Source organism: Nansenia antarctica, assembly GCF_963989245.1.
Source record: "Nansenia antarctica genome assembly, chromosome: 9".
NCBI classification, from domain to species: domain Eukaryota; kingdom Metazoa; phylum Chordata; class Actinopteri; order Argentiniformes; family Microstomatidae; genus Nansenia; species Nansenia antarctica.
Window position 1 is genome coordinate 11,196,260 of NC_137679.1, and position 24,892 is coordinate 11,221,151.

The 24,892-nt window shown below is 45.4% G+C and overlaps 1 protein-coding gene and 2 pseudogenes across 3 annotated transcripts; 2 read left to right on the forward strand and 1 right to left on the reverse strand.

Annotated features, from left to right (window-relative positions):
• Positions 1-389: 389 nt before the first annotated feature.
• LOC308164900 (cyclin-dependent kinase 2-associated protein 2-like) lies at positions 390-1,194 on the reverse strand. Its single transcript, XM_080538962.1, has one exon. The coding sequence runs from the start codon at positions 1,047-1,049 to the stop codon at positions 714-716; it is 336 nt and encodes a 111-aa protein (XP_080395088.1). The 5' UTR covers positions 1,050-1,194; the 3' UTR covers positions 390-713.
• A 15,476-nt stretch (positions 1,195-16,670) lies between these two features.
• On the forward strand, positions 16,671-17,298 carry LOC308165226 (fibroblast growth factor 18-like; annotated as a pseudogene). Its single transcript has one exon. The product of its transcript is annotated as a fibroblast growth factor 18-like (transcript).
• Positions 17,299-22,196: 4,898 nt separating this feature from the next.
• On the forward strand, positions 22,197-24,490 carry LOC308165307 (E3 ubiquitin-protein ligase TRIM35-like; annotated as a pseudogene). Its single transcript has 2 exons — positions 22,197-22,983; positions 24,248-24,490. The product of its transcript is annotated as an E3 ubiquitin-protein ligase TRIM35-like (transcript).
• The last annotated feature ends 402 nt before the right edge of the window (positions 24,491-24,892 follow it).

Consider the following 24,892-nt stretch of genomic DNA (forward strand, 5'->3'; position numbering starts at 1 on the left):
TTGTCTTGTGTATGATGTACTGTGCTTAATTTTAAGCTTGGTTGTAAATTTTAGGATTTTTGGGTTGTGATGAATCTTTATTATTCTTTCTCCAAAAATGTTTTGAACCATATTTTTCAAATTGTTCTTGTTTTAAGAAAAAAAGTGTGGAATGTGAGAGAAAATTATTATATGTAATAAGCTACATTTAAGAATCAAACATCATCTTGGGTTGAATGTCTGCAGCAGACTGTAGAAGATGATTTCCTGTTGTTACACAATAGAACCAGTTTCTCTACTTTAAGCTTGACATTGGCTAAGACAACATTTAAATGATTATAAAGACCTGGGCCCGGATTCACAAAGTGTTCTTAAGAAAAAATGTGTTCTTAAGAACAAAATTTGCATCATAATAGCCATCTGATTGGCTCCCCGAGGGTTCCACCTGAGTCACCCATGAGCAAACAAGTTTTTCAGATGCTTAGCAAACATTTTCTCAACAGATTTTCTCCCAGTTAAATTGTTGTAAATTGTATGCATTTTGAATAGACCCCCTCCCGTATGAGGGACTGTATGGAAGTGAGGAGGGGAAGGAACAGTAGTGGGGGGGGGGGGTGGGTGTTGCTCTGGGTGAGGACAGAAGAGGCGAGAGGCTGTGACACCTACACACAGGGAGAGGGGGAGAAAGAGGGAGAGAGAGAGAGAGAGAGGGATGACAGGATCCACAGGAGGGGTTATGTGCGAGCGCTTCTCTCAGTCTCGGCCAAACACTCCCTGACCAGGGCCCTGGCATGGATGATACCTCTCTTTAGTCTCTCCATGGCGCTCTTGCTGCCTGCGTACGTGGGCCGGATCTCACCACTCATCTCCCCAATGACCGACAGCAGCTCGCTGTAGGTGGAGCCCTGAGACACCTTCACTGGCTGTACGAAGCCCATGGAGGGGGGGCCAAAGTCACTGAAGGCTGGTCTGAAGTTGGAGGAGGAGGGGAGGGAGGGGGAGGGCACACTGGAGCCTGGCGGGGTGTGCGTGGAGCCGGACGGGGCGGGGGCGATCGGCTTGTAGCTCATCGTGGCGAGGTCAGAGGTCCGGAGCTCCCCCCCATACGACGCCGCCGCCCCCCCGCCGGAGTCCGCCCCGTCAACCCGGTGTTTATACAGCTTTCCTGGTGGGTTGGAGCTCCTAAGAGCTTTCTACGGAGAGATACGGGATCCTTTTCAGCACGAAGAGCTGTCAAACAAGCTTCCTTTCTGCCGAGCTCCGAGTACCACTGCCCTTAAGATAATTCTTAAGAACACTTTGGTGAATCCGGCCCCTGATTGCCCTCTTTTCTCCCTGAGTGGACGAGGCCATCTGGAGCAGTTTTTGGTTTTTGTGTTGCCCAGACCCGGTGCTCTGGGACCAGACTGAACCAGTTGTGGCTATTGTGTTCCGTTTTCACCTTGTGGGGGCCGATTCCCCCCCTAGCCTTCATCAAAATCATCTTCATCCATGTACAGACTCACGCCCCTTGCTCGTGATTGGTCTGGACCTCACCCGAGGGCGGACCCCTTACCTGTGGAAATCTGATTGTATAAATACTGACATATAATGAATGATCGTCACTTTTGGGAGGAACCTTTGAAACGTTCAGATGCGTCTGACGGACCTGTAAACTTCCTCCTTCTGCAGAAGAATATTAAATATCTTTTCTTATACATCTTGAAACGAAACAAGCTGCCATTATTGAATAATTTGCACTTACAATGTCTATAAGCTATTTTACAGTATTGTACATAAACTCTGCTATATGCAGGTATGACTATGAGCTATACTGTATGTGGGTTTGTCAGGGGGGTAATCCAGAGTCTTCTGGTCAAAGTTATGTCTGTGGAATCATCTAAGAACGTTCAATTTGACCAATTAGGCCCTTTCTTTTTCTAGATGCATATTACATGTCAGAGAGAAAGGTCGTTGCCAGAGCTGAAAAGATGCAGCACCTGCTGCCAGCAGTTTCACTGTCCTTTCTGCGATGCAATGGTTTTCAAGCCAACACTTCTAAGTAAGGTGAAGAGGCACTTGGAGGGCCATTTCAACCGGGCAGTTTTCCATGAAGGTAAAGTTGGCCAACATTCTCTGGGAAATGCAAATGGAGTTGCAGTAGAGACCAATTCCATTTGGGCAATGAATCAAAACTAACCCTTGTGGGAGGTATATGATTTAGATGTTGTGTAGCATATTCAATTGACAAATGATCATAGAATAATAAGGTAACACTTTAAAAAGGATCATTATAATCAATAATAATATTACAATTCTATGCTCTGTTATAGGGTATACCATTCACAGATGTGGGTTACAATGTAACCGAGCGTTACATTATCACTGCATCCACTGCCAGTCAACAATTTTACTTCGGGTGGACGTCATCAACCACCTTGGATCGTGCAAGCACAACAACCCAGCTGCAGCAACCACCGCTGCAGTGACTGCCACTTCCACTGCAGCGACCGCCACTGCAGCGACCACCACTGCAGCGACCACCACTGCAGCGACCACCACCTCCACTGCAGGGACCACCACTGCAGCGACCACCACTGCAGCGACCGCCACTGCAGCAACGACCACCGCCACTGCAGCGACCACAATGCCAAACCCCCCGGGTGGACAGATGAAAAGGGTACATCAGCAGCAATCCAAACAAAAATGTCCTATCTGCCGTCTTAACATGAACAAAAAAAACATTATAGTGCACATAAAGAGGAAGCACACAAATAAGCAGAAGGACATAACAGCAACTTCCCACCTTCAAAGTGACTGTATAGATCCTATCAATGGGATCTATGCTGTCCTTAAGACGTTTCATGGTGCCAGCACTCCTCTGCATGCCCAATTAAAAGTATGGGGGGAAAATCAACATGTTTCATGTGAATCTGCAGAGTGCCAAAAGAACATGGAGTTTGCATGGAGGAGTGGATTAGTCTCTTTTCAATGCATACACCTGAAATCTATAGGATACTGTACATCATATGCTTCTCCTCCGGTACTTCATGAGGGAACCCTTAAAGAGATGGTTACCAGCAAGTGGTTTGGAGAAGACAAAAAACAGCTCTGCCTCACTCGACAAAAGCTTGCAGAAAACATCAAAATACCTCTCTCTGTGCACACTGAAGTTGGAGCCCCTCAGTCCAAAAAGTACATATCCGTTTTTGAACCCACACATTCATATTACAGTTGTTTGGGAAGAGTCATGGTGTCGTATGACATCAAAAAGAACACATGGCACTGTCCGTGCCTAAAGACTAAGAGATCATGCCCACATAAATACATCGCCAAATGGCACCTCTTTCAAACAGATCGCGAACTATTTAGAAGTCCGGAGTACTGATGTGGACTTCCAGAGCACAGCAACAGAGGACCAAGACAGTCATGATGATGAGACGACTGATCTGGGAGATCTTCTGTATCCACCAACCGAGTATAAGAAAATGGAAGGCATGGTGCAGTATATCCTAAACCACAAGAAATTGCCTGCTGTTCTCCCTGAAGACGTACGCCTTCCATCAGTGGAAAAAGAGTATCCAAGGCACCTCATTCCACAGGAAATAAACGTCTCTACATAACATCTATACATTGTTTTACCACAAGCAGAGGAAAAGCAGGATCAACTGGTGAAGAACATCACTAATTAACGCTAATTAACACTAACACCTCCAGTCAGCGATGACCTGCTCGGGTCTTGTACAATGCTAAATCAGAGGCCAGACTAACGGTTGGTTGATGCGTATTTTGAATCTGACAGCAACGGCTTGAGCGGATTGAACGACGCGAGGAGAACTGAGACTTATTACTTATTATAAGGAATAATATTAATATTATATTAAGGATTAATAACATTCACGAATTCACGATGAGGAAGAGGTAATTGCTGGTTACGGGAATTATATTTGCCAAATAATGTTTCACCGTTAGATTACGGCGTTAGATTACTAGGTAAGAATTAGCATTAGCAAGTCTGTCTGCACAATGTCAATGAACTACGCGACATAGCTAGCCATAACTAACGTTATTAAGCTACAGATTCCTTCCAAAAGCTCGCTTGATCTTGATTTTCAGTATGAATACAGACCGTGAAAGCGGGTCTGTCTGTTTACCTGTCTCTCCCCCAGTCTGTCTACCTGTCTCAGAAAAATGGTTTTCTGTTCACTTGTACAAAATAAATATCGTAATTTTTAAATTATTTATTCCGTGTTCGCTAGTTAACGTCGACCTGTTTGTTCCTGCTCTCTGCTCTGACGGCCTTGGGACGCGTTGGAGTCGCTCTGGATCTGGGTCGTCCTGGAGACGGCCGACACGCCGTCCACGAACTTGGTCTTGAATAGGACGTTGGCGTTGGTGAACATTCCGTCCTTCAGGGAGACCAAAAATAAACGTCATCAAATACAACGTTATAAATCCAGCTGTGCAGCACTACAATCCCATATTACGGGGCTTCAGCTGGACAACGGGGCGCTTGCAGCGTGCCTTGGTGTCTATTCGGAAAAGTCGATTTGAAAGGACTTGATTGTAACCCTCCCTCCCCGTGGTCACTGGGAGTTCATTGAGATCAGGTCACCCGCCTCACGATCCCTATCTGAGTTTAATTGTTTTAGTTGAAGGGATTTTACCTTCAATGGCTTCAGTAGGGTTAAATTGCTTATTACCGTTCACAAAAAAAGTTACAGAATTTGTGATGCAATGAGCTGGGTTTACATCTTTTTTAATGGAATATCTGCATATTAATGACACTGTTTTTCCTGTCCTGTATGTTTTTAGAGATTTGCTAAAACATTTAGTGAACTGTAACAAATGCTGCATTGAAATAAAATTGTATTCATGAAACCTTGTAATTGTCTAAAAACGAGAGAGAGGGGGATCTGAGCTCAGTGAAGCACTCGGCAAAGTGTCAAGCGGTTGGTTTGGAATGGGGCCCAATATCTGTGTTCATTCTCATGACCTACTCAACCTCTCCACACCTGCACACACTCTCCCCATGATTCTATAAGCCAGAGCTCAGGCATATCCCCACTTTGAGGTTAAGTATGGGTGGGAACAGATTAAGAGATTGAATGTTACTTAGAAGAGATGAGAGGCTGTATATTTTCACTGATCCCATGTGCCATAGTTACAGTTGCGTGCTAATGCAGGATTATCTAGTTTTACAGCCCAATGGCCCCCTTCTAGGCACCATTATTTTCTATCTTATTTGTTTGTTCCTTGTTTCACACCATGCAACACTCACCTCACCACTTTCCACTACACTCACATTACACCACTGATTCACTGACTACCACACCTCATCTTATTATTGTTATTAGCCTCATTTAGTTTATAATAAAACATTTATTTTCATTACTTTAAGATTGTGTGTGTGTCTCCCGTCTTTTTGTCATGGTCATGAGCCTGGCCGTGACAAATTATTGAAATAATCACACAAAAACACACACACAAAAACAAGTTAACCTCTTAAAAACTCTGAGGTTGAATAAATACAATTTAATCAAAATAAAACGGTTTCTATGCCGATGGACACTGCTGATTAGCTGATGTTTCACGCCAACTAGCTGTTGTTTCGTGCCAACTCCTGCTCGACGCAAACCCCTGCTACTACTACTACTACAGAGAACCCTATCATTTCCTTTTATACGTTACTCTTATATTGTGCTTGTATTGTAAATTGTTTTATTTTAGATTGTGATTTATTTCGAACTAGCTATCTAACTTGGATAGCTAGCTGTTATTAGTTAGTCAAATTGTAGTGATTTATTTCTAGTTAGCCATTTATTGATTGCTTGCTAGTTAATTAATGCGCCTCACATTAATTAAATTTTAATTTTAATTAAAGTTAGTTAATGCGCCTCACGGACTGGAACTGAGGGCGCCATACTCGTTGAAGTGTCTGTACTCTCCCTTCTCCAGCAGGTACTGGCTACCACGGTAACCGGGGAACTGGTATCCAACAAAGCTGGAAGACACAAGGAAGAAGAACACGTGTTTCTCTATGCAATAACTGTCAGATGTGTTATTTTGACTGTATGCCCACACACATATTCTTTGTTTCATTATAGTTGTAACTGCCATATAATCCATTTGAGGCCCAAGGAGCCTTTTTTTGACCTGCCTATTGTGAAATAACCATGATATGAACAGAACATGTGGTTTGGATTTAGAAACTATAGAATGAACCCCTAGGGAGTTCTTAGTTCAGACGGCAGAATTTTGATGATTGGATGTAATGTTACTTGTCTCATCCCCCCAACTCTTCGCTGTCTACACCAACCACATCACCTGCAGCACAGAAGGGATGGTGCTGCTGAAATATGCAGACGACATGGCCTTGGTGGCCCACCTGACTGGGGCCGACGCCCTGGCCAAGTACCACCAGGCAGCAGAAGACCTAGCCCTGGTGTTCCAGCAAAGCTCCCTGGAGCTCAACACCAGCAAAACTAAGGAGCTGTGCTTTGGGAACAGGGAGAAGGCAGACTGTCACCACCTCTTCCAGCCCCTCAGCATCAACGGCCAGCTGGTTGAACAGGTACAGTCCTTCAAGTACCTGGGGACAGAGATTGACATCTCTCTGTCCTTCTCCCAGCATACTGACTTAATCTACAAAAAGGCCCAGCAGCGCCTCCACCTGCTGAGGAAGCTCAGGGCTTTTAACGTCAGCAAGGACATTTTAACCCGGGTTTACAAATCACTCATTGAATCCATTCTCACCTTCAATAACACATCCTGGTACAACTCCCTCACTGTCAAACACAAAACCAAACTCTCCCGTATAGTCAATCAGGCAAGTAAAATCATCGTTGCAACACATGTTCGCCAAAGGTTCGGAGAGGAGGGCAAAGGTCTACGAGTTACAACACAACGAATCTCATAAGTCACCTTAAGATTCACCATTGCAAGCACGCTGTATGGAAGGAATATCAAGCACTAGTAGCCTAGCCGCGGAAAAAAAAAGCTGCTGTGCCTATTGAACACGCATTTGTGGTGAGTAATGAGTATCACAACCTACCTCATCCTCATGCACTAAAAGTAGCATAGCCCAGCCCTTTTCAGTTGCTTTATTAAGCATACTAGTGTAGCCTACTATGTAGGGTTGGGTACCGAAAATCGGTACCGGTGCCTGCTTTACCGCAATGAAGCGTTCTAAAGTGTGGCTGCATTTCACCCGACTCGATGAAAACAACGCGAAGTGCTCAAAATGTTTTAAATCATTCGCGTGTAAAGCAGGCAACACATCGAACTTGATGAAACACCTGACAACGCACGCGATACATTTAAGGGTAGAAGGGTGCTCCGTGTTTGACAGCTTGCGCAAGTTCACCCGCCCTTCGGCGGCAAGCACCTCAGCAGCAGCAAGCATCGCCATTCCCATTGAGGATGATGATGACAGCATTTCCTCAGGTTAGTAATAATGTTTCCGTTTATTTATTTAAAGAGGGGGACAGTGGACATTCTATCTGCGTTCGCCCTTCGCCATTTTATCCTCCTGCCACGTTTTCACTTGCAACTGCCGACTGGAGTGAGATCAGAGAGCTGCCCGTTGGAGCCCAACAGGAGAAGTAGCAGCTACAGTGAGAGAGGAGAGAAAGACTGGAGTGAGATCAGAGAGCTGCCCGTTGGAGCCCAACAGGAGAAGTAGCAGCTACAGTGAGAGAGGAGAGAAAGACTGGAATGAGATCAGAGAGCTGCCCGTTGGAGCCCAACAGGAGAAGCAGCAGCTACAGTGAGAGAGGAGAGAAAGATTCACACGAGCATTGCCTCGTATATACAGTGATTTGTCATTGGGAGGCTTTGAGGAGAGATTGATATTGTTTTGAGTGCATTTGTTGCTCATGAGTGGATGGTGGTGTTTAACCTATTTACTCCTTTTTTCCCCCTTTGACAGTTCCAGAAAGTGGAGAGCTGGTAAGTAAAGCCTCACCTGTGCTGATGTGAATAGCTTCCATTTTGTGTTAGTTAGCTGCCTTCACGGTGGGCTGCCTGTGACTGATGAGCGGTTGGCTCTCCTGCTGCTACTGCAGGACGAGGACTCGGAGGCCGTCCTGGCTGAGGACTTTGTGATCGGCCATTTCATCGGTGACACGATCGTCCCCCGGGCCGTGCTCTACTTCACGGGGGAGGCCATCGATGACGAGTACCCTCAGAGTGTCTCTAGCTGCGTTTCCATACACCCTAGAATTTCGCAAAACCGACATATCGAAAAGAATTACTGGTAATGGAAACAGCACATTTTCGAAAAACCTCCCAATTATCGATAAAAAGTTTTCACGCTCTCAGGAGGTGGTATTTGAAACGTTTCGATATTGAAGTATTTCGAAAAAGTGTAATGGAAACGGTTTTTTCGCAACTTCGCGTCACCGGACATGACATAGGCACGCAACCGGACACTAACGTAACTGGGTTTGCGCTCCAAACTGGTGATGGAAGATGGCGCGGTACGTTTGGTCAGAGGAGGAGACCGAAGTGTTTCTCGATTTAATAAAAGAGAACAATGTTACAAGTATATTAGATAGCAAACAACAGAGGAATGCTGATTGCTACAAGCATCTTGAACTACAAATGAGGGAGAAGGGCTACGATAAGCCGTGGGAAATCATCCGCAGCAAGTGGAAGACCCTCAAGCAACGCTACATGGCTGAAAAGCGGTCGTTGTGTAAAAGCGGAGCCGGGGGGAAGGCTAAAATCAAGTTTAAATTCTATGATCTTATGGACAACATTTTGGGTCATCGGCCCATCGTGCAAGCAATGTCGTCAGTTATCAACAGCATGGGTAAGTTTCAATTATTTCATTTTATATATGGCCAGACGCGGTAATGCTAGCCCCATCCCTGAACCATAACATTACTCTTGTCACACAAAGCTAGCTATGAGATATGGCGGGGGTTTTTCTAATACATTTCTTACTATGAGTATAGTATAGGTTCACTAATGGGGCTAATACTAGGTTTGCTAGGGTTTATACACAGGCCAGGAACCCGTATGTGGGGTAAATGGTCTGCTTTTTTTTACAAGCACATTTCTGTATTTTTCGTTGATGGCGATAACAGAATTATGTGAATGGATAACGTTACACAAATAAACATGTGGAAAAGTTGATCCAATCACAAAAAAGTAAACAGATTATGTCGGAGGTGGCGAAAAATACTGAAACTCCATCCATGTGCCCTACTTGCACCCCATATCCGGTGTCTCCTGTTTAGCTGGAGGCAAAACAAACAAATTGGAGACTAATTTAAATTCCCAGAGTATAGTAACATTTCTATTTCACCAATATGTCATTCCTGTGTTGTTGAGTACCGGAATCAAAGAAGTTATGGCTCAAACTTGACATTTTAAGGTTGTTTTGCCTTCAGCTACACAGGTGACACTAATCATGTCATCATAATATTTACTAACTGAAAATGGTCTATAGGCCTCTATAAACTGTTAAGTATATCATCTTATGTTTGTATTTAATAATAATTTAGCTAACCATCACAATCTTAGCTGTTGTTAGCTTAAGTTGGATGATGCTGTAGTGCTGCTATGTGTTTAACAGAATTATGTATTCCATTATTTATTATTAGATGCTGAGACAGATGCTGACGCAGAGGACACAATTGGGGAGACAACCCCAGATTCGGAGGGTATGTCAAGAATTTGCTATCTTTTAAAGTCACATAATATTGTTGGCTGGCTGATGAAATTAATGTTAAATCATAAAAGAAATCTGACACAAACGAAATGTGGCTTATATTATTCATTTTTCCTGTTACTGTAGCATCACTTGAGTCCTTGTCGCCCGATGGAATGCCTGATTTGCCAGAGGAGGAAGATTCATCTCAAGTTCAACCCCCACCTCCACCTCAAGAGACACCTCGTGAGGGATGGAGACAACCAAAGCGTAGAGTATCTGTGCACATGAGCATGATCAGGGAGCAAGCAAAACAAGATCAGGCCACCCTAACCGGGATTACTGATGTGCTGAATCGAGCAGTTAACTGTTTTGAGAAGGCTACAGAGGTAGCAGAGCGCCATGCTCGCGCTCTGGAAATGATGGCTGCAGCTCGGCTCCCTTTCCCCCAGCAACCACCCCCAGTGCAAAATCCCTACATCCAAGAGCAGCAGCCTCCCATGTACCACCACCAACCACCTACCTCCTATCACCAGCAGCAGTACCCTCCTCTTACCCCCTACCATCACCACCAGCAGCAGTCTTCTACCTCTTCCTCTGACCAGATTCCAACATTCCATCATTTGTAGGTCATATGCAAGCAAGCATACAGTATGTTGCCATGTCCGTCACTTTATCTGCAGGTTAGCAGTGAATTGCACTAAGTTGAAATAGGTCATGCCATGTTCGTCACTTTATCTGCAGGTTAGCAGTGAATTGCACTAAGTTGAAATAGGTCATGCCATGTTCGTCACTTTATCTGCAGATTTGCAGTGAACTGCACTAAGTTGTGAACTGCACTAAGTTGAAGTACTGTATACAAGTATGCCAAGTTTGTCACTTTATCTGAAAGTTCGCAGTGAATTAAAGGGGGATTGCACTTTAGAACACACTTGGAGTCATTTTCACACCTACTCAGGCTTTTGTGTGCCTCCCAGATAGTTTTGAGATTGAGATATTTAGAAATTTGATGCCTATTAGCAACCTGCCCCCTCCACCTCCATAGACACCCATTCATCCTGTTACCACTTTATATTCATTTTAAACAAACATCCATTATTCGTCAGAATTCTAATTAATCGGTTGACCTTCATTTTTCAATTTCTTATTTAATGATGAGTAGGTGTGGAAATGACCCAAGAAGTGTTCTATGTAGTTACCCTTTAAGCAGTGCACTCAGTTGAAGTTTTGTTTGAGATTTTACTTAAAGATCACACACCGGTATGCTGAAACCTTTTTTTTTTGGTGTTATAGCATCTTAAACAGAGGCATATTTGTTTATTTAGAAAATGTACTTTTACATTACAAAAAAAGCTTACTATTGTTGTTACATCATATTGTTATGTAGCCGTAACACAACTCCTCACTTTGCTCGCTCTGGAATTGTGCTCCTACCCCAGTGGGATATCGCTTAGAAAGCATGCCATACTTATTCATACATGCACCACTAATCGCAAATATAAACCACTCACCTTAGTCATGTATGTTGTCTCTGAAGTATGGGTGTCTTTTCTGAAATACCGGTATGAGGTCTGTTTATCTCAACAACGCTGTTTCTTCCAAACTGCTTCCTGAATCGTGTGAAGCGCATCTAAGCATGCTATAGGCTCTGTGCACTAACCCCTGAACCCCTGAAAGGAAGTAGGCATGAATATTTCCTGTCTCACTCCATTGGTTTAATTGATTAATCAGCTGTGAGGCACACTTTTGGAACACCCAGAGCACAGCTGATTAATCAATTAATCCAATGGAGTGAGACAGGAAATATTCATGCCTACTTCCGTTCAGGGGTTAGTGCACAGAGCCTATTGGACAGGATGCAATGTTTTTGGAAGAAAAAGTGGTGTTTGTGAGAAACAGACATCATACACCCATACTTCAGAGACAACATCTGTGGCTAAGGTTAGTGGTTTATATTTGATTGGTGCATGAATGTTCCCACTAAAAGAGGCGGGTTGGAGCACAAGGAGGGAGCAAAATGAGTGAGTAGTGTGTTACGGCTAATTGTGCTACACATGCTGACAGGAAAATATTAAAGTAAAACATTTTGTGTTCAAAAAAAGTTGTGAAGCCACACATTGAACTTGAATAAATTGTTGATTGTTGATATGTGCCTTTGTGTTGTAATAACCATGTAGCCTACAGCCATGCAAGTGAACGGATCAGAAGCCAAGTTTAGGTTGCTTGTGGGGTAACTAATGAGTACTAATGAGTGGTGACCAAATTCTGGGCAAGCGCTTTGTTGCTTGTGTGGGGTAACTAATGAGGGGTGACCAAATGCTGGGCAAGCGCTTCACGGATTGCAAGGGCCCCTGCATCTGCTTGGTCCTGGTGATATCGCTGGAGCTGGTGAGCATGGGGCTCTGCAGGACGGAAGGCTGCAGGTGGAAGCTGCTGTCTGCTCTCCTCACATATGTTATGGAGCACACAGCATGTGGCCACCACCTCCGGCATGAAGTTGTAGTCTATATCCGACTGCTTTGACAGCACACGCCATCTTGCCTTCAAGTGTCCAAAGGTGTGCTCCACTTTGACACGGATGGCACTTAAGTGTTCATTGAAATTATGTTGTGTAGCTGTCAAATTGGGACCGGAATAGCCCTTCATGACCCAGGGTAGTAGTGGGTATGCAGGGTCACCAGCGATGAGTAGTGGCACTTGGACTCCTTCCACATCCTTTGTTGCTTGGGGGTGTTTAGTCGGATATCTGAAAACAGCACATATGTTTAGTTTTGTGTGCTACACTCTAAAACTCAATCACACATAATATAAGCCAACATCCTATAAATAGTAGTCTACCATTTCACATTACAAGCAAAAAGAAGCCAGAGCTTAAAAAAAAACTCCCAATGGAACTAGTGTGAAACAAGATCATCATAACAAGAGCATAATTGGCTAGTTACACAGCAGCCATTTTAACAGCCTATTGTAGCCTGCTGCCAACCTGCATCCTGTGGGCCAGAAAGGGACCACAATGGAAATAAGCCTCCGGGCTTTTTGTGTTTTTATCCTTTTGAAGATTTGCAAGGTACTTGTACATGTACTTGTATTTTATTATGATTCAATAAAGTATTCATATATCATGACAGGTGTAATCAATAATGTTGATCAATCTGTGTCCCATCTGTTGGTCAATTGTCAGTCTGGCTAACAGGATGAGGATGGCAGTAGGCTCCACTATGTTAAATTTGGCTGCTGTGCAACTAGCCCTAGCCTATAAGATTTGGAGTTTTACCTTAGAAACAGCTGTGATGTTGCAAACACAGCAGCATCATGCGCGCATCCAGGCGTTCCCACGTTGATGTCCCTGATAATTAATCGATCATCAGATACAACCTGAAGGCAGATTGATGTCCACCCCTTCCTGTTTACGTAATCACGATAGCCTTCACTCGGACCACGAATTGGTATGTGCGACCCGTCGATCGCAGCGTAGACCTGGGGTATTTTGTGTGCCTCATAATTGCGCTGTGCGATCTCCAGGGCCTCGTCCACATCTGGCATTCTGATTTTTTGCTTCAGCAACCTGCTGCATATGGCTCGACATACCCCATACACACATCTATGTACAGTGGTTTTGCTGACACCAAACGTTTCACCAACTACTCTATACTCGGCGCAGGTTGCCAGCTTGTAAAGGGCGATAGCCACTCGCTTTCGAGTAGGAACTGCCTCCCGGGGGCATAACGGGTCTGGGGCCACAAGGTCTTCAATAGAATCACACAGCACATTGAACGTTTCCCGGTTCATCCTGAAATTCTGAATCCACAATGCCTCTGTGAATTCCTCTAAAACAATTCTCTCCCAGAAATCCTTCAAACGTGCTCGTTCCCACACATACGGACTCTGCCGTTCGTGGTGGATCACCCGCTGCCTTCGTCTTCTGTTGTTGACAACCACAACAGCAGCAGCTGTGGCCATCAAAACAACAGTTCCAGCTCGCAACATGTTTGGAATATCCATCTTTTGCTCTTCCTTCTTCCGCAAAATTGAATTTCGCGGGAGATAGCAGCGTATTACCCTCGCGAGACGAGGATGCGTGACTCATGAGAAGCGAAATACATTTGAATGGAAACGGCTGCATTATCGTAATTGTACTTTTTCGAAATGTTAGAAATATCGCATTTATTTTTCGAAAAACTCTAATGGAAACACACCTTGTGTCTCTGTGTGTGTGTGTGTGTGTGTGAGTGAGTAAGTACCCTCAGAGTGTCTGGGTCTGTGTGTGTGTGTGTGTCACCAGAGGAAGATTTGTGTTTTATATGTCTTCCATGCAGATCAATAAAAAGAATTGGTTGAAAGAAGTTTGCCTGTTTGACCATCGTTACACTGATTTGATCATCGTTCTATGATTTCTTGTTTTGTTTTATTTAACCAGGAAAGGGACGGGGGATTGAGAGATTAAACATGCAGGTAGGTAGGCCCAGGATGGATGGTGTTAGCTGGACTGGGGGAGTAGGGTGAGGGGTGTGTGGAGGTCAGGCAGACCGTCTGATCCGCACCCAAGCGACCCCAGGTGTCGTTATGTGGTACAGCATTCAAGAGGGTCCTATCCAAGACAGGCAGCAGCAAATATTTAGCTACAGTAACATTATATAACCTATGTTTATATTGTTGGCTCTCCAGCTACAGCATCAGAGAACTTTTCTTCTCATAAAAGCATTTTAATAAAGCACCAAACTATGATGATTAACTAATGACGATTAACATGAACTACATGTAACATAACCCTTTTACAAACCATTTATAAACTCATTGTAAAGGGTACCTTGTTGCCAGAGTGACCTTGATAAAAACACTTTGTTTTACAGTTTTTATTCCATTATGTAAATTACTTGTGTTTTCACAGATTTGACGACGATGAGGATGAGATGGACCCTGAAATTGAGGAAGCGTATGAGAAGTTCTGCCTAGAATCAGAGAGAAAAACATTCTGTTGTTCAGGCTGTTTGGCTTTTTTGGGTTGGGGAGTTCGATTTTTGCTTCTTTTGATTGTTTCAGAAACGTTGTTTAAATGTAAGGGTTGTTCAATCTCCTGTATGTATGAATATATTTGGTAATAAAAATAATTCTGATTCAAGAAGGGAACTTTGACCAATGACAAGGTGGAGGAAATTCACAGGGCTGTTACCAGGTTTGTGGTCAAGGGACTGCATTCCTTTTCCACTGTGGAATCTCCCTGTTTCAGGTTTCAGGCTGTGGAGTCTGTGCTGAACCAGGAGTGGTGGAGTCTTTTATTGGTCTCTGTGATCCTTTTGCTTCTGGTTCTCACTGTCACCATTATCTGGAGACAGCCTCAAAGTACAACCAAAGCTGCTTTCATGGTAAGGTTTCAGTACAGTATTGAAAATAGAGTAGGTTGATATTAAACCGGAACGTTTGTTTGACTACATTTTGTTTGATATTTCTGTAGGTTCCTTTCATTCCAGTGCTTCCTATTTTGAGTACTTTTGTCAATGTCTATTTAATGGTTCAATTGGGAGAAGACACATGGATTCGTTATGCTGTTTGGATGGCAGTGGGTAAGAAATATCTATGAACATCATGAAACATACTTTAAGTACAATTAAATCTATTATTTAAGTATTATGTCATTGTAATAATATATTTAGTGACATTGCATTTCTTCACATAGGGTTACTCATCTACTTTTGCTATGGAGTTCATCATGACGTGAAAACAATATTTGTTTACTTTATGTTTATAAATCTGTGCCATTAGACAATTATGTCAAAACAAAACAAAAGTCAAAATGACTAATAATAAATATCCTCAAATATGTTTACAGAGAGATGACCACCGCCCTCAATCCTCGCTACAAACCGCCATCCAGGGATGCTCTGTCCAATACCCTTATTCCTGCATGGTACTCAGTTGAAAAAGAAAACCTCATTAAGGAATTAGCAAACATAAATGTGGTTGCTATTACCTGTGATGGGTGGACGAGTGTGGCACAGGACCACTATTTAACGGTTACTGTGCACTACTCGATTCATGGCCACATTAAGCAGAAGGTGCTTAACACCAAAGCTGTGTATGAGTCACAGACAGGCCTGGTGGTGGCAGAAGAAATACATGGCATTCTGGCTGAATTTAAGCTAAACAAAAAAGCTGTAGCCGCCACAGTAGACCAGTGGTTCTCAAAGTGTGGGGCGCGCCCCCGCAAGGGGGCGCAATAGCAATACTGGTGGGGCGCGAGAGACTGGGGAGGTTAACAATTAACACTCAGGTGAACTCTTTGACTTGTTCTAGTTGTAGCTTCATAATCTTCGTAATGGAGTCATTTCTGACAGGGACAGCGAAAACAAAAACGGAAAATGCGACAAACATGGTTTAAAAAAAAACTGTTCGAAAGTATGACGAGGCTTACCTTGCAATGGGCTTCACCGTGAATGTGGTGGGAGGTGAGGAGAGACCATTGTGCGTGCTATGTCTCAGAACATTAGCAGCAGACAGCCTGAAGCCAAACAAGTTAAAAAGGCACCTTGAGACAACACACCCCAATGATGCAAAGAAGCCACTGGCCTTCTTTAAAAGAAAACTTACAGAGTACAGAAAGCAAGAAACTCATATGACAAAAGCGGCATCCGTAAGTACCAAAGCGCAAATAGCGTCATTCAAGGTTGCATACAGAATTGCGAAGTGCAAGAAACCGCACACCATAGCTGAGGAGCTCATACTCCCAGCTGCACTGGATATGGTGTCAACTTTGATTGATGAGACAACCGCTGCAAAATTGAAGACCATTCCCCTGTCCAACGACACCATTGCAAGATGCATAGGTGAGATGTCAGAGGACCTTGAGGAACAACTCGCAGAGAAACTACACAAACGTTTTGCATTGCAAGTTGATGAGGCTACGATGCCAACGGGAGTGTCCGCTGACTCTTTGACCCTCCACTCCGTCCAACGGATTATAAACACAGACAGAGAACACTCTCCGTACTGTCGGACCGCCTCTGGCCGAGCGAGGGGACTGACTCCGGGCAAAGTTCCGTAGTGGAGGGGGGAAGCGATGTGGCCCCTTCTCCCCACGCTGGTTGTCTTATGTATCCAGATGTTGCTGGTGATGTGCAATCCGTTACAGCAGCAGGTGTTTGGCGTGGACGGGGTTAACTTCAGCGTGCACGTGGAGAACCAGACGCGTGTCCGGGACGCCATGAGCCGCCGGCACCACCGGGTCTACCAGCTCTACAGCCGCACCAGCGGGAAGCACGTCCAGGTGCTGGGCCGGCGGATCAGCGCCCGCGGGGAGGACGGAGACAAATATGCTCGTAGTGGAGGCCGATACCTTTGGTAGCCAGGTGAGAATCCGAGGTAAGGAGACCAACTTCTACCTGTGCATGAACCGCCGCGGCAAGCTGGTGGGGAAGAAGGCCAGTAACCGCAGTGCAGACTGCGTCTTCGTGGAGAAGGTCCTGGAGAACCACTACACGGCGCTGATGTCTGCGCGCTACTCCGGCTGGTACGTGGGCTTCACCAAGAGGGGGCGCCCTCGCCGCGGCCCCCACACCCTGCCCAACCAGCAGGATGTCCACTTCATGAAACGCTTCCCCCCCGGAGAGCAGTCTGACCTGCAGCCCTTCCGCTTCACCACCGTCAGCAAGAGGAGCAAGAGGGTGCGGGCCACTGGCCCCCGCTAACGGCTAACGCCAACCCGCCTTGCCCACCCCCTGTCTGTACCCGCTCATCTCTACACCCCCACACCACTCCTGTCACAGGACACCCCTCCCCCCACCCCCCACCTAACGCTTCCCTCTACTGGGATAAAAATGTACCTTCTTCCGGACCCTGACGAATGCTAACCGGGCTAGCGCTAGAACCGCTAAGTTGCCTGTAAGCCCTGCTAGCTGTCCCAGTCCTGAGCCTTCTCCCTTGCGCACAGTCTTATGGCCCAAATTACTGCTGAGTTAGCCATCAGCTGTTCAGTGTCAATCATGATTCTGCTGTCCACTCACTAACATGAGATCCCCTTTTCTCTCCTCTTTACCCCTTAACGGGCTGTTCTCCCTGGCAACCTCAGTCATATGATTCCTGCCTTTCCCTAAATATATTGACCTCTTGACCCACTCTCCTCGCTGGCTACTTGACCCACTTTCCTCACTGAGCAACAGTTCTCCTGACCCAGATATGGGACAGCCTAGCTAGCAGTTTCACAACATATAGCTGACTAGTGAGTTCATGCTTAATGTCTACAATTTATCTATGCACACTTGAAAACACATCATAACAATAAGGACTGCTTGTTTATTTCTTATGTCCGCTATGTAGATTCGGAGTCAATGAATGAAGACTTGCTGTTTTGCAAGCATGTGACAGGGAGAGCGACAGCTAATGAGCTATTTGGGATTCTTGACACTTACCTGACAGAACACGGACTGAAATGGGAGAACTGTGTGGGGTTTTGCTCAGATGGTGCGCAGACAATGGCCGGGAAAAGGAAGGGACTGCAGGCGCTAATAAATCGCGTCGCACCAAACGCGCAATGGACACACTGTGTCATTCACAGAGAGGCGCTCGCATCCAGGCAGCTTAGCCCTGAGCTAAATGAGGTTTTGACCGAAGTGATCGGTGTTGTAAATTTCATCAAAACCCGCCCGCTGAAAGCACGTCTGTTCTCTGCACTGTGTGAGGAAATGGGAGCTGAACACTCTGCTTTGCTGTTTCACAGTGAAGCAAGGTGGCTCTCCCGAGGGAAAGTGTTGTCCCGAGTCTTTGAGCTCAGAGAGGAGATTCGGGTGTTTATGGAGGAGGTGGGAATGCACGAATCTGCAAGCAAGTTCAGTAATTTAGAATTCCTGATGAAACTGGCCTATCTCAGTGATGTGTTTGGAAAGCTCAACGAGCTGAATCTTCAGCTTCAAGGAAAAGACAAACACCTACCCCACCTGGCAGATAAGGTCAGCGCATTCACCAGAAAGCTGGAGGTGTGGGGCAGGCGCCTTGATGAAGGAAATACTGATCCTTTTCAGAACCTGACCACGTTTGTAGAAAGCAGTGATTGTGATGCCACCACAGTGATCCCCTGCCTGAAGCAACACATCTCTTCCCTGGGAGCATTGTTCCAGAAATACTTCCCACACAACACTGCTGAGTATGACTGGGTGGTGGATCCATTCAATGCAGCAGGTTGGTAGGCAATTTTGATGACTAAATATAAATGTGAATATTTTGTGCTGTAGGCCTATATTTTATTAATGTTGTATGTATGTTACTAACTAACTACCTGGACTGGATTGTTGTAAAATTGAATCGTGTTGTGTTTAATATGCAATTAATTACAAATAAGGTATCTCTATCCGTAGCACCTGCTGATTTCAGCTCTGCTGAAGAGGACCAACTCATCGAGCTGACCTCTGAGTCCACCCTGAGGCTGAGGTTCAATGGTCAGACACTGAGTGAATTCTGGCTTGGTGTGGAGAAGGAGTATCCACTCATAGGGCAGAGGGCTGTCGGCATCCTTCTTCCCTTCGCCACATCCTATCCCTGTGAGGCTGGCTTTTCAGCTGTTGCTTCACTGAAAACAAAGTACAGATCTAGGCTCAACATTGAGCAGGACTTGAGAGTGGCAGTGTCAGGCCTGAACCCCGTTTTGAAAAGATCTGCAGTGCCAAACAGGCTCATTGCAGCCACTAATGCTGTAATGTTATGATGTTCTTGATTGTTAGTGTTCATTTTCTTGAGAATTGTAATTGAAAAATATTGTTATTGTGTTGATTTATTATATTGTGTTATTTGTATTTTTAGGTTTTTTGTTGGGAGACAGTGTTATGTGGTTCAGTTCAATAAATGTAAAATTGCCCCATGTTGTGACAGTTTTTTGGGGGTGAGGTGGATGGAAGGAATATCAAGCACTAGTAGCCTAGCCGCGGAAAAAAAAACTGCTGTGCCTATTGAACACGCATTTGTGGTGAGTAATGAGTATCACAACCTACCTCATCCTCATGCACTAAAAGTAGCATAGCCCAGCCCTTTTCAGTTGCTTTATTAAGCATACTAGTGTAGCCTACTATGTAGGGTTGGGTACCGAAAATCGGTACCGGTAGGCGTGTCGTGGTAGTGAGGTGAGCAGTTGTGTTGAGAAGAAGAAGAGTGAGTTTATAGTAAGTGTAGTAATATAGTTAGTGATTGTATTATTGTATTATTGTATTGATATTATTATTATCATCATAATAATCATAATCATATTATCTAATTTCGCTAGCTAGCCTAGCTACGAGGTCACCGAGAATGCCGAAGACCGCAATGAAGCGTTCTAAAGTGTGGCTGCATTTCACCCGACTCGATGAAAACAACGCGAAGTGCTAAAAATGTTTTAAATCATTCGCGTGTAAAGCAGGCAACACATCGAACTTGATGAAACACCTGACAACGCACGCGATACATTTAAGGGTAGAAGGGTGCTCCGTGGTTGACAGCTTGCGCAAGTTCACCCGCCCTTCGGCGGCAAGCACCTCAGCAGCAGCAAGCATCGCCATTCCCATTGAGGATGATGATGACAGCATTTCCTCAGGTTAGTAATAATGTTTCCGTTTATTTATTTAAAGAGGGGGACAGTGGACATTCTATCTGCGTTCGCCCTTCGCCATTTTATCCTCCTGCCACGTTTTCACTTGCAACTGCCGACTGGAGTGAGATCAGAGAGCCCGCTGTGCGGTTTTGAGCGACATTGAAAAATATGCTTTTCGAATTATATCTCGTTAACGGTACATGCCTATGACTCCATTCAAATTCCAGTTTGTTTATCATGCGATTGTGATCATTTAGAAATTTAGTTTTGAATTCTAACCCATTGTGACGCTGAGATATTCGGCCGTAAGCGACGGGTCCCCCCCCCCCAGCTGATCCTCAGAGAACCCAACAGGAGAAGTAGCAGCTACAGTGAGAGAGGAGAGAAAGACTGGAGTGAGATCAGAGAGCTGCCCGTTGGAGCCCAACAGGAGAAGCGGCAACTACAGTGAGAGAGGAGAGAAAGACTGGAGTGAGATCAGAGAGCCCGTTGGAGCCCAACAGGAGAAGCAGCAACTACAGTGAGAGAGGAGAGAAAGACTGGAGTGAGATCAGAGAGCTGCCTGTTGGAGCCCAACAGGAGAAGCAGCAGCTACAGTGAGAGAGGAGAGAAAGACTGGAGTGAGATCAGAGAGCTGCCCGTTGGAGCCCAACAGGAGAAGTAGCAACTACAGTGAGAGAGGAGAGAAAGACTGGAGTGAGATCAGAGAGCTGCCCGTTGGAGCCCAACAGGAGAAGTAGCAACTACAGTGAGAGAGGAGAGAAAGACTGGAGTGAGATCAGAGAGCTGCCCGTTGGAGCCCAACAGGAGAAGTAGCAACTACAGTGAGAGAGGAGAGAAAGGTTCATCTTTCAACATCGAGGATATCATAAGAACTTCAGGAGATGGCAACGTCGAACCCAAGTTTGAGCAGTTTAGTGACTGAACTGAAAAAGCTGCATGGAAAGAGGATGCTGGAGAAACAGGTCCAGTCGCTCAAAGATTCACTGCAGGGGAAGGAGGGAGTGAAGATGAAGAACAACGACCACATCAACCTGAAGGTGGCGGGACAGGACGGGTCTGTGGTCCGTTTCAAGGTCAAGAGACACACGCCGCTCAGCAAGCTGATGAAGGCCTACTGTGAAAGACAGGGATTGACCATGACACGGATCCGGTTCAGGTTCGACGGACAGCCAATCAAGGAGACGGACACACCTGCACAGTTGGCAATGGAGGATGACGATCAAATCGATGCTTTCCAGCAACAGACCGGAGGCCACTAAAAGTGTCATGTACCCCGCCACCCTGTATCTGCGCTTTGTCTCACCGCATCTCGTCCTCACTTGTGCCCAGAACCTGTGAGGTTTAATATCAAGTCTTAAATATGTTAATAAAGCCAAGTCTTCAATATTTTCAAGGCAAGTGAAGTCTTAAATATTTTCAAGGCAAGGGACTCAGTGGTACAAAGTCCTTCAGCATTTTATTAAGGCAGTGGAACCTACATTTCGTTTTAGGGGATAGAACCTCACTTGTGTGACTGTTACTAAACATTTTATCTATTTATTTCTTACATTTGTTTCTCTTCTTTTATTGCATTTTATCTTTACTTATTTTTACTGTTTTATCTAGTTCCCCTGCTTTTATATACATGTTATGCTTGTATATGTTTTTATATTCACTTTATGTTTTTATCCCTGTTGTAAAGCACTTTGAGCTGCATTTCTTGTGTGAAAGGTACTTTTTTTTGTCTGTTGTCTATTGGGCACTTCCTTGTTTTTGTCATTGCGTGACATTAGAATTATACGGTTCTATCTCTGTTTTTGGTCAAAATTGAGTTTTTTACATAATCTGATCCATTAGGTGTTTATTAATGCCTGTGTGGTGTTATTTTTAAAATGTCTCTAGTTCATGTTTATTGTGATATGTATTAATACAGTGCCATTCTTAAAAATAAAATAAAAAAGTGTTGGTTTAAAAGCAGGAGAACTTTGTCAAAAGTTAAAGTAATATTTAGAGGCTGTTAGAGAAGAGGGACAGGGATTGTGTGACAAAATGGCTGCTAAATCATCTCTCCCAGAGGAGGATTTCTCCTGTCCTGTGTGCTGTGACATCTTTAAAGATCCTGTCATCCTGTTCTGTAGTCACAGCTTCTGTAAAGCCTGTCTGCAGGAATACTGGGAACACAAGGAATCTCGGGAATGTCCAGTTTGTAGGAGAAGATCCTCAAAGCATGAGCCTCTTACCTTTAACCTAGCTCTAAAGAATGTGTGTGAGGCCTTCTTACAGGAGAGAAGTCAGAGAGCTGAGGCAGGGTCTGAGGTGCTGTGCAGTCTGCACGGTGAGAAACTCAAGCTCTTCTGTCTGGATGATAAACAGCCCATCTGTGTGGTGTGTCAGGCCTCAAAGAAACACAAATCTCATGACTGTGTCCCAGTAGACGAGGCTGCACAGGAACATAAGGAGGAACTCCAGACAGCTCTGAAACCCTTACAGGAGAAGCTGGAGGTCTTTAACAAAGTTAAACAAACCTGTGATGAAACATCAGAGCACATTAAGAGCCAGGCCCAGCACACAGAGAGACAGATTAAGGAGGGGTTTGAGAAACTCCACCAGTTTCTACGAGAGGAAGAGGAGGCCAGGATGGCTGCACTGAGAGGAAGAGGAGCAGAAGAGTCAGATGATGAAGAAGAAGACTGAGGCACTGAGCAGACAGATATCATCACTTTCAGACACAATCACAGCCTTAGAGAAGGAGCTGAAAGCTGAAGACATCTCCTTCCTGCAGAACTTCAAGGCCAGTAAGAAAAGAGCCCAGTTTACACTGCCAGACCCAGAGAAGGTTTCAAGTTTGTCTTTCTTAAGTCTTTGAATTTAAACAAAACCACTGGTTCTCATTGAATTCACTGTTGCCTTAATATAACCATGACACGTTTTTGGGGGGGTTTATTTGTTTTACAGGTGCTGGGAAGGACGACCAAGCAGGTCAAACACCTGAGGAGGGGGCTAAAAGACACCGGTGTCTGGGAGCTATTAAGTTCCAGGCCAGACACTGTGCCAGTCTTATGGCCAAGAGCCGCAGAAACCAGGATAACGCCACAGGTAATGCAAATGAAAACATTAAAGCTACATGTGACAGCATTTTTTTTTTTGCTGACATGCAGGGGCGAGAGCTGTTTTGTGCTGGAGCCTACCATTAAATAACCACCATTTTGTTTGCACATTCAGGTATGTTGTATGTATGTTGTATCCATGGGTATGGTTTAGTCTTGTGTGTTATAATGATATGAATGGTATGATAACTAATCATTATTTGATGTTATGACAAAGGCTCACCCATTTCGTCTTTGTGTGCTGGAGATGGGGCGAGAGCTGTTTTGTGCTGGAGCCTACCATTAAATAACCACCATTTTGTTTGCACATTCAGATAAATAAACAGCTTGAAAGTGAACCTGTGTGCCTGCCTGGTCTGTCCGGATTGTGAGGGGTTACACCAGCAAGGCAATAATAAAGGTGAGATGTGACCGTTGACCGTGTGCGGACAACCGCAAGGTGGGGGAGATCCCCAGCAAGGCAATAATAAAGGTGAGATGTGACCGTTGACCGTGTGGGAGGCCAAGATGAAGGTGCACGTGGACAACCGCAAGGTGGGGGATAGGCAATAATAAAGGTGAGATGTGACCGTTGACCGTGTGGGAGGCCAAGATGAAGGTGCACGCGTACAACTGCAAGGTGGGGGAGATCCCCGAGGACGAGCAGCTCAACCGGACAGAGAGCGACGCCGAGAGCCAGAGGGGGGACCCGTGCGACGGGGAGTACTGGTCGGACAGCGAACACAACCGGACGGAGAGCGACGCCGAGAGCCAGAGAGACTCATCATCGAATGAGAAAACTAATAGTGAGGGGATGAGATAGAAAACTAATAGTGTACCAAGATGATAGAGTATACAGTGACAGTACCAGTGGCATTATTAGGTTTTAAGCAAAGCTGAATTAAATATAATAACGATCCTAGGTAGATCATTCTAGAACCCGTCTCAACTGTCTTGAGGTATTCTTCTAGAACCTGGTTGTGTGACTGTGCTGCTGTCTGTCTGCCGCTCCAGACCATCAGGCAGCAGAAGTTCTACCTGACGTCCCAGGCGGGGAAGCTGGAGGCCCACAAAGCCAAGCTGGAGCTCACCACCGCCAAGGCCAAGGTGGACCTCACCGCCCTGGAGAAACAGCTGCAGGAGGCCAACACGGTGCTGGAGGTCACCACCGCCAAGGCCAAGGAGGACCTCACCGCCCTGGAGAAACAGCTGCAGGACCCGTTAAACCGTTACATCATTGATGATGATGGAGTCTGATACCCGTGTGACGGGGAGTACTGGTCGGACAGCGAACACAACTTCCTGGACCCCAACATCGGCGGCGTGGCGGTGACCCCGGCCCACGGCTCCATCCTGATTGAGTGCGCCCGGCGCGAGCTGCATGCCACCACGCCTCTGAAGAGGCCCGACCGCTCCCACCCCACGCGCATCTCCCTGGTCTTCTACATGCACAAGAACCTGAACCAGCCTGTCCACGGCCTGGCCATGTGGGAGGCCAAGATGAATGTGCACGCGGAGCGGGCGCGGCAGAGGCAGCAGGAGGCCGCTCTACTGGGCCTCTCCCAGGAGGAGATCAAGGCCTACGGCAAGAAGCGCAAGTACGGGGCGGCGGCAGGGGCTAGTCCGGGACCAGGCCAGACCAAGGACAAGAGAGAGGGG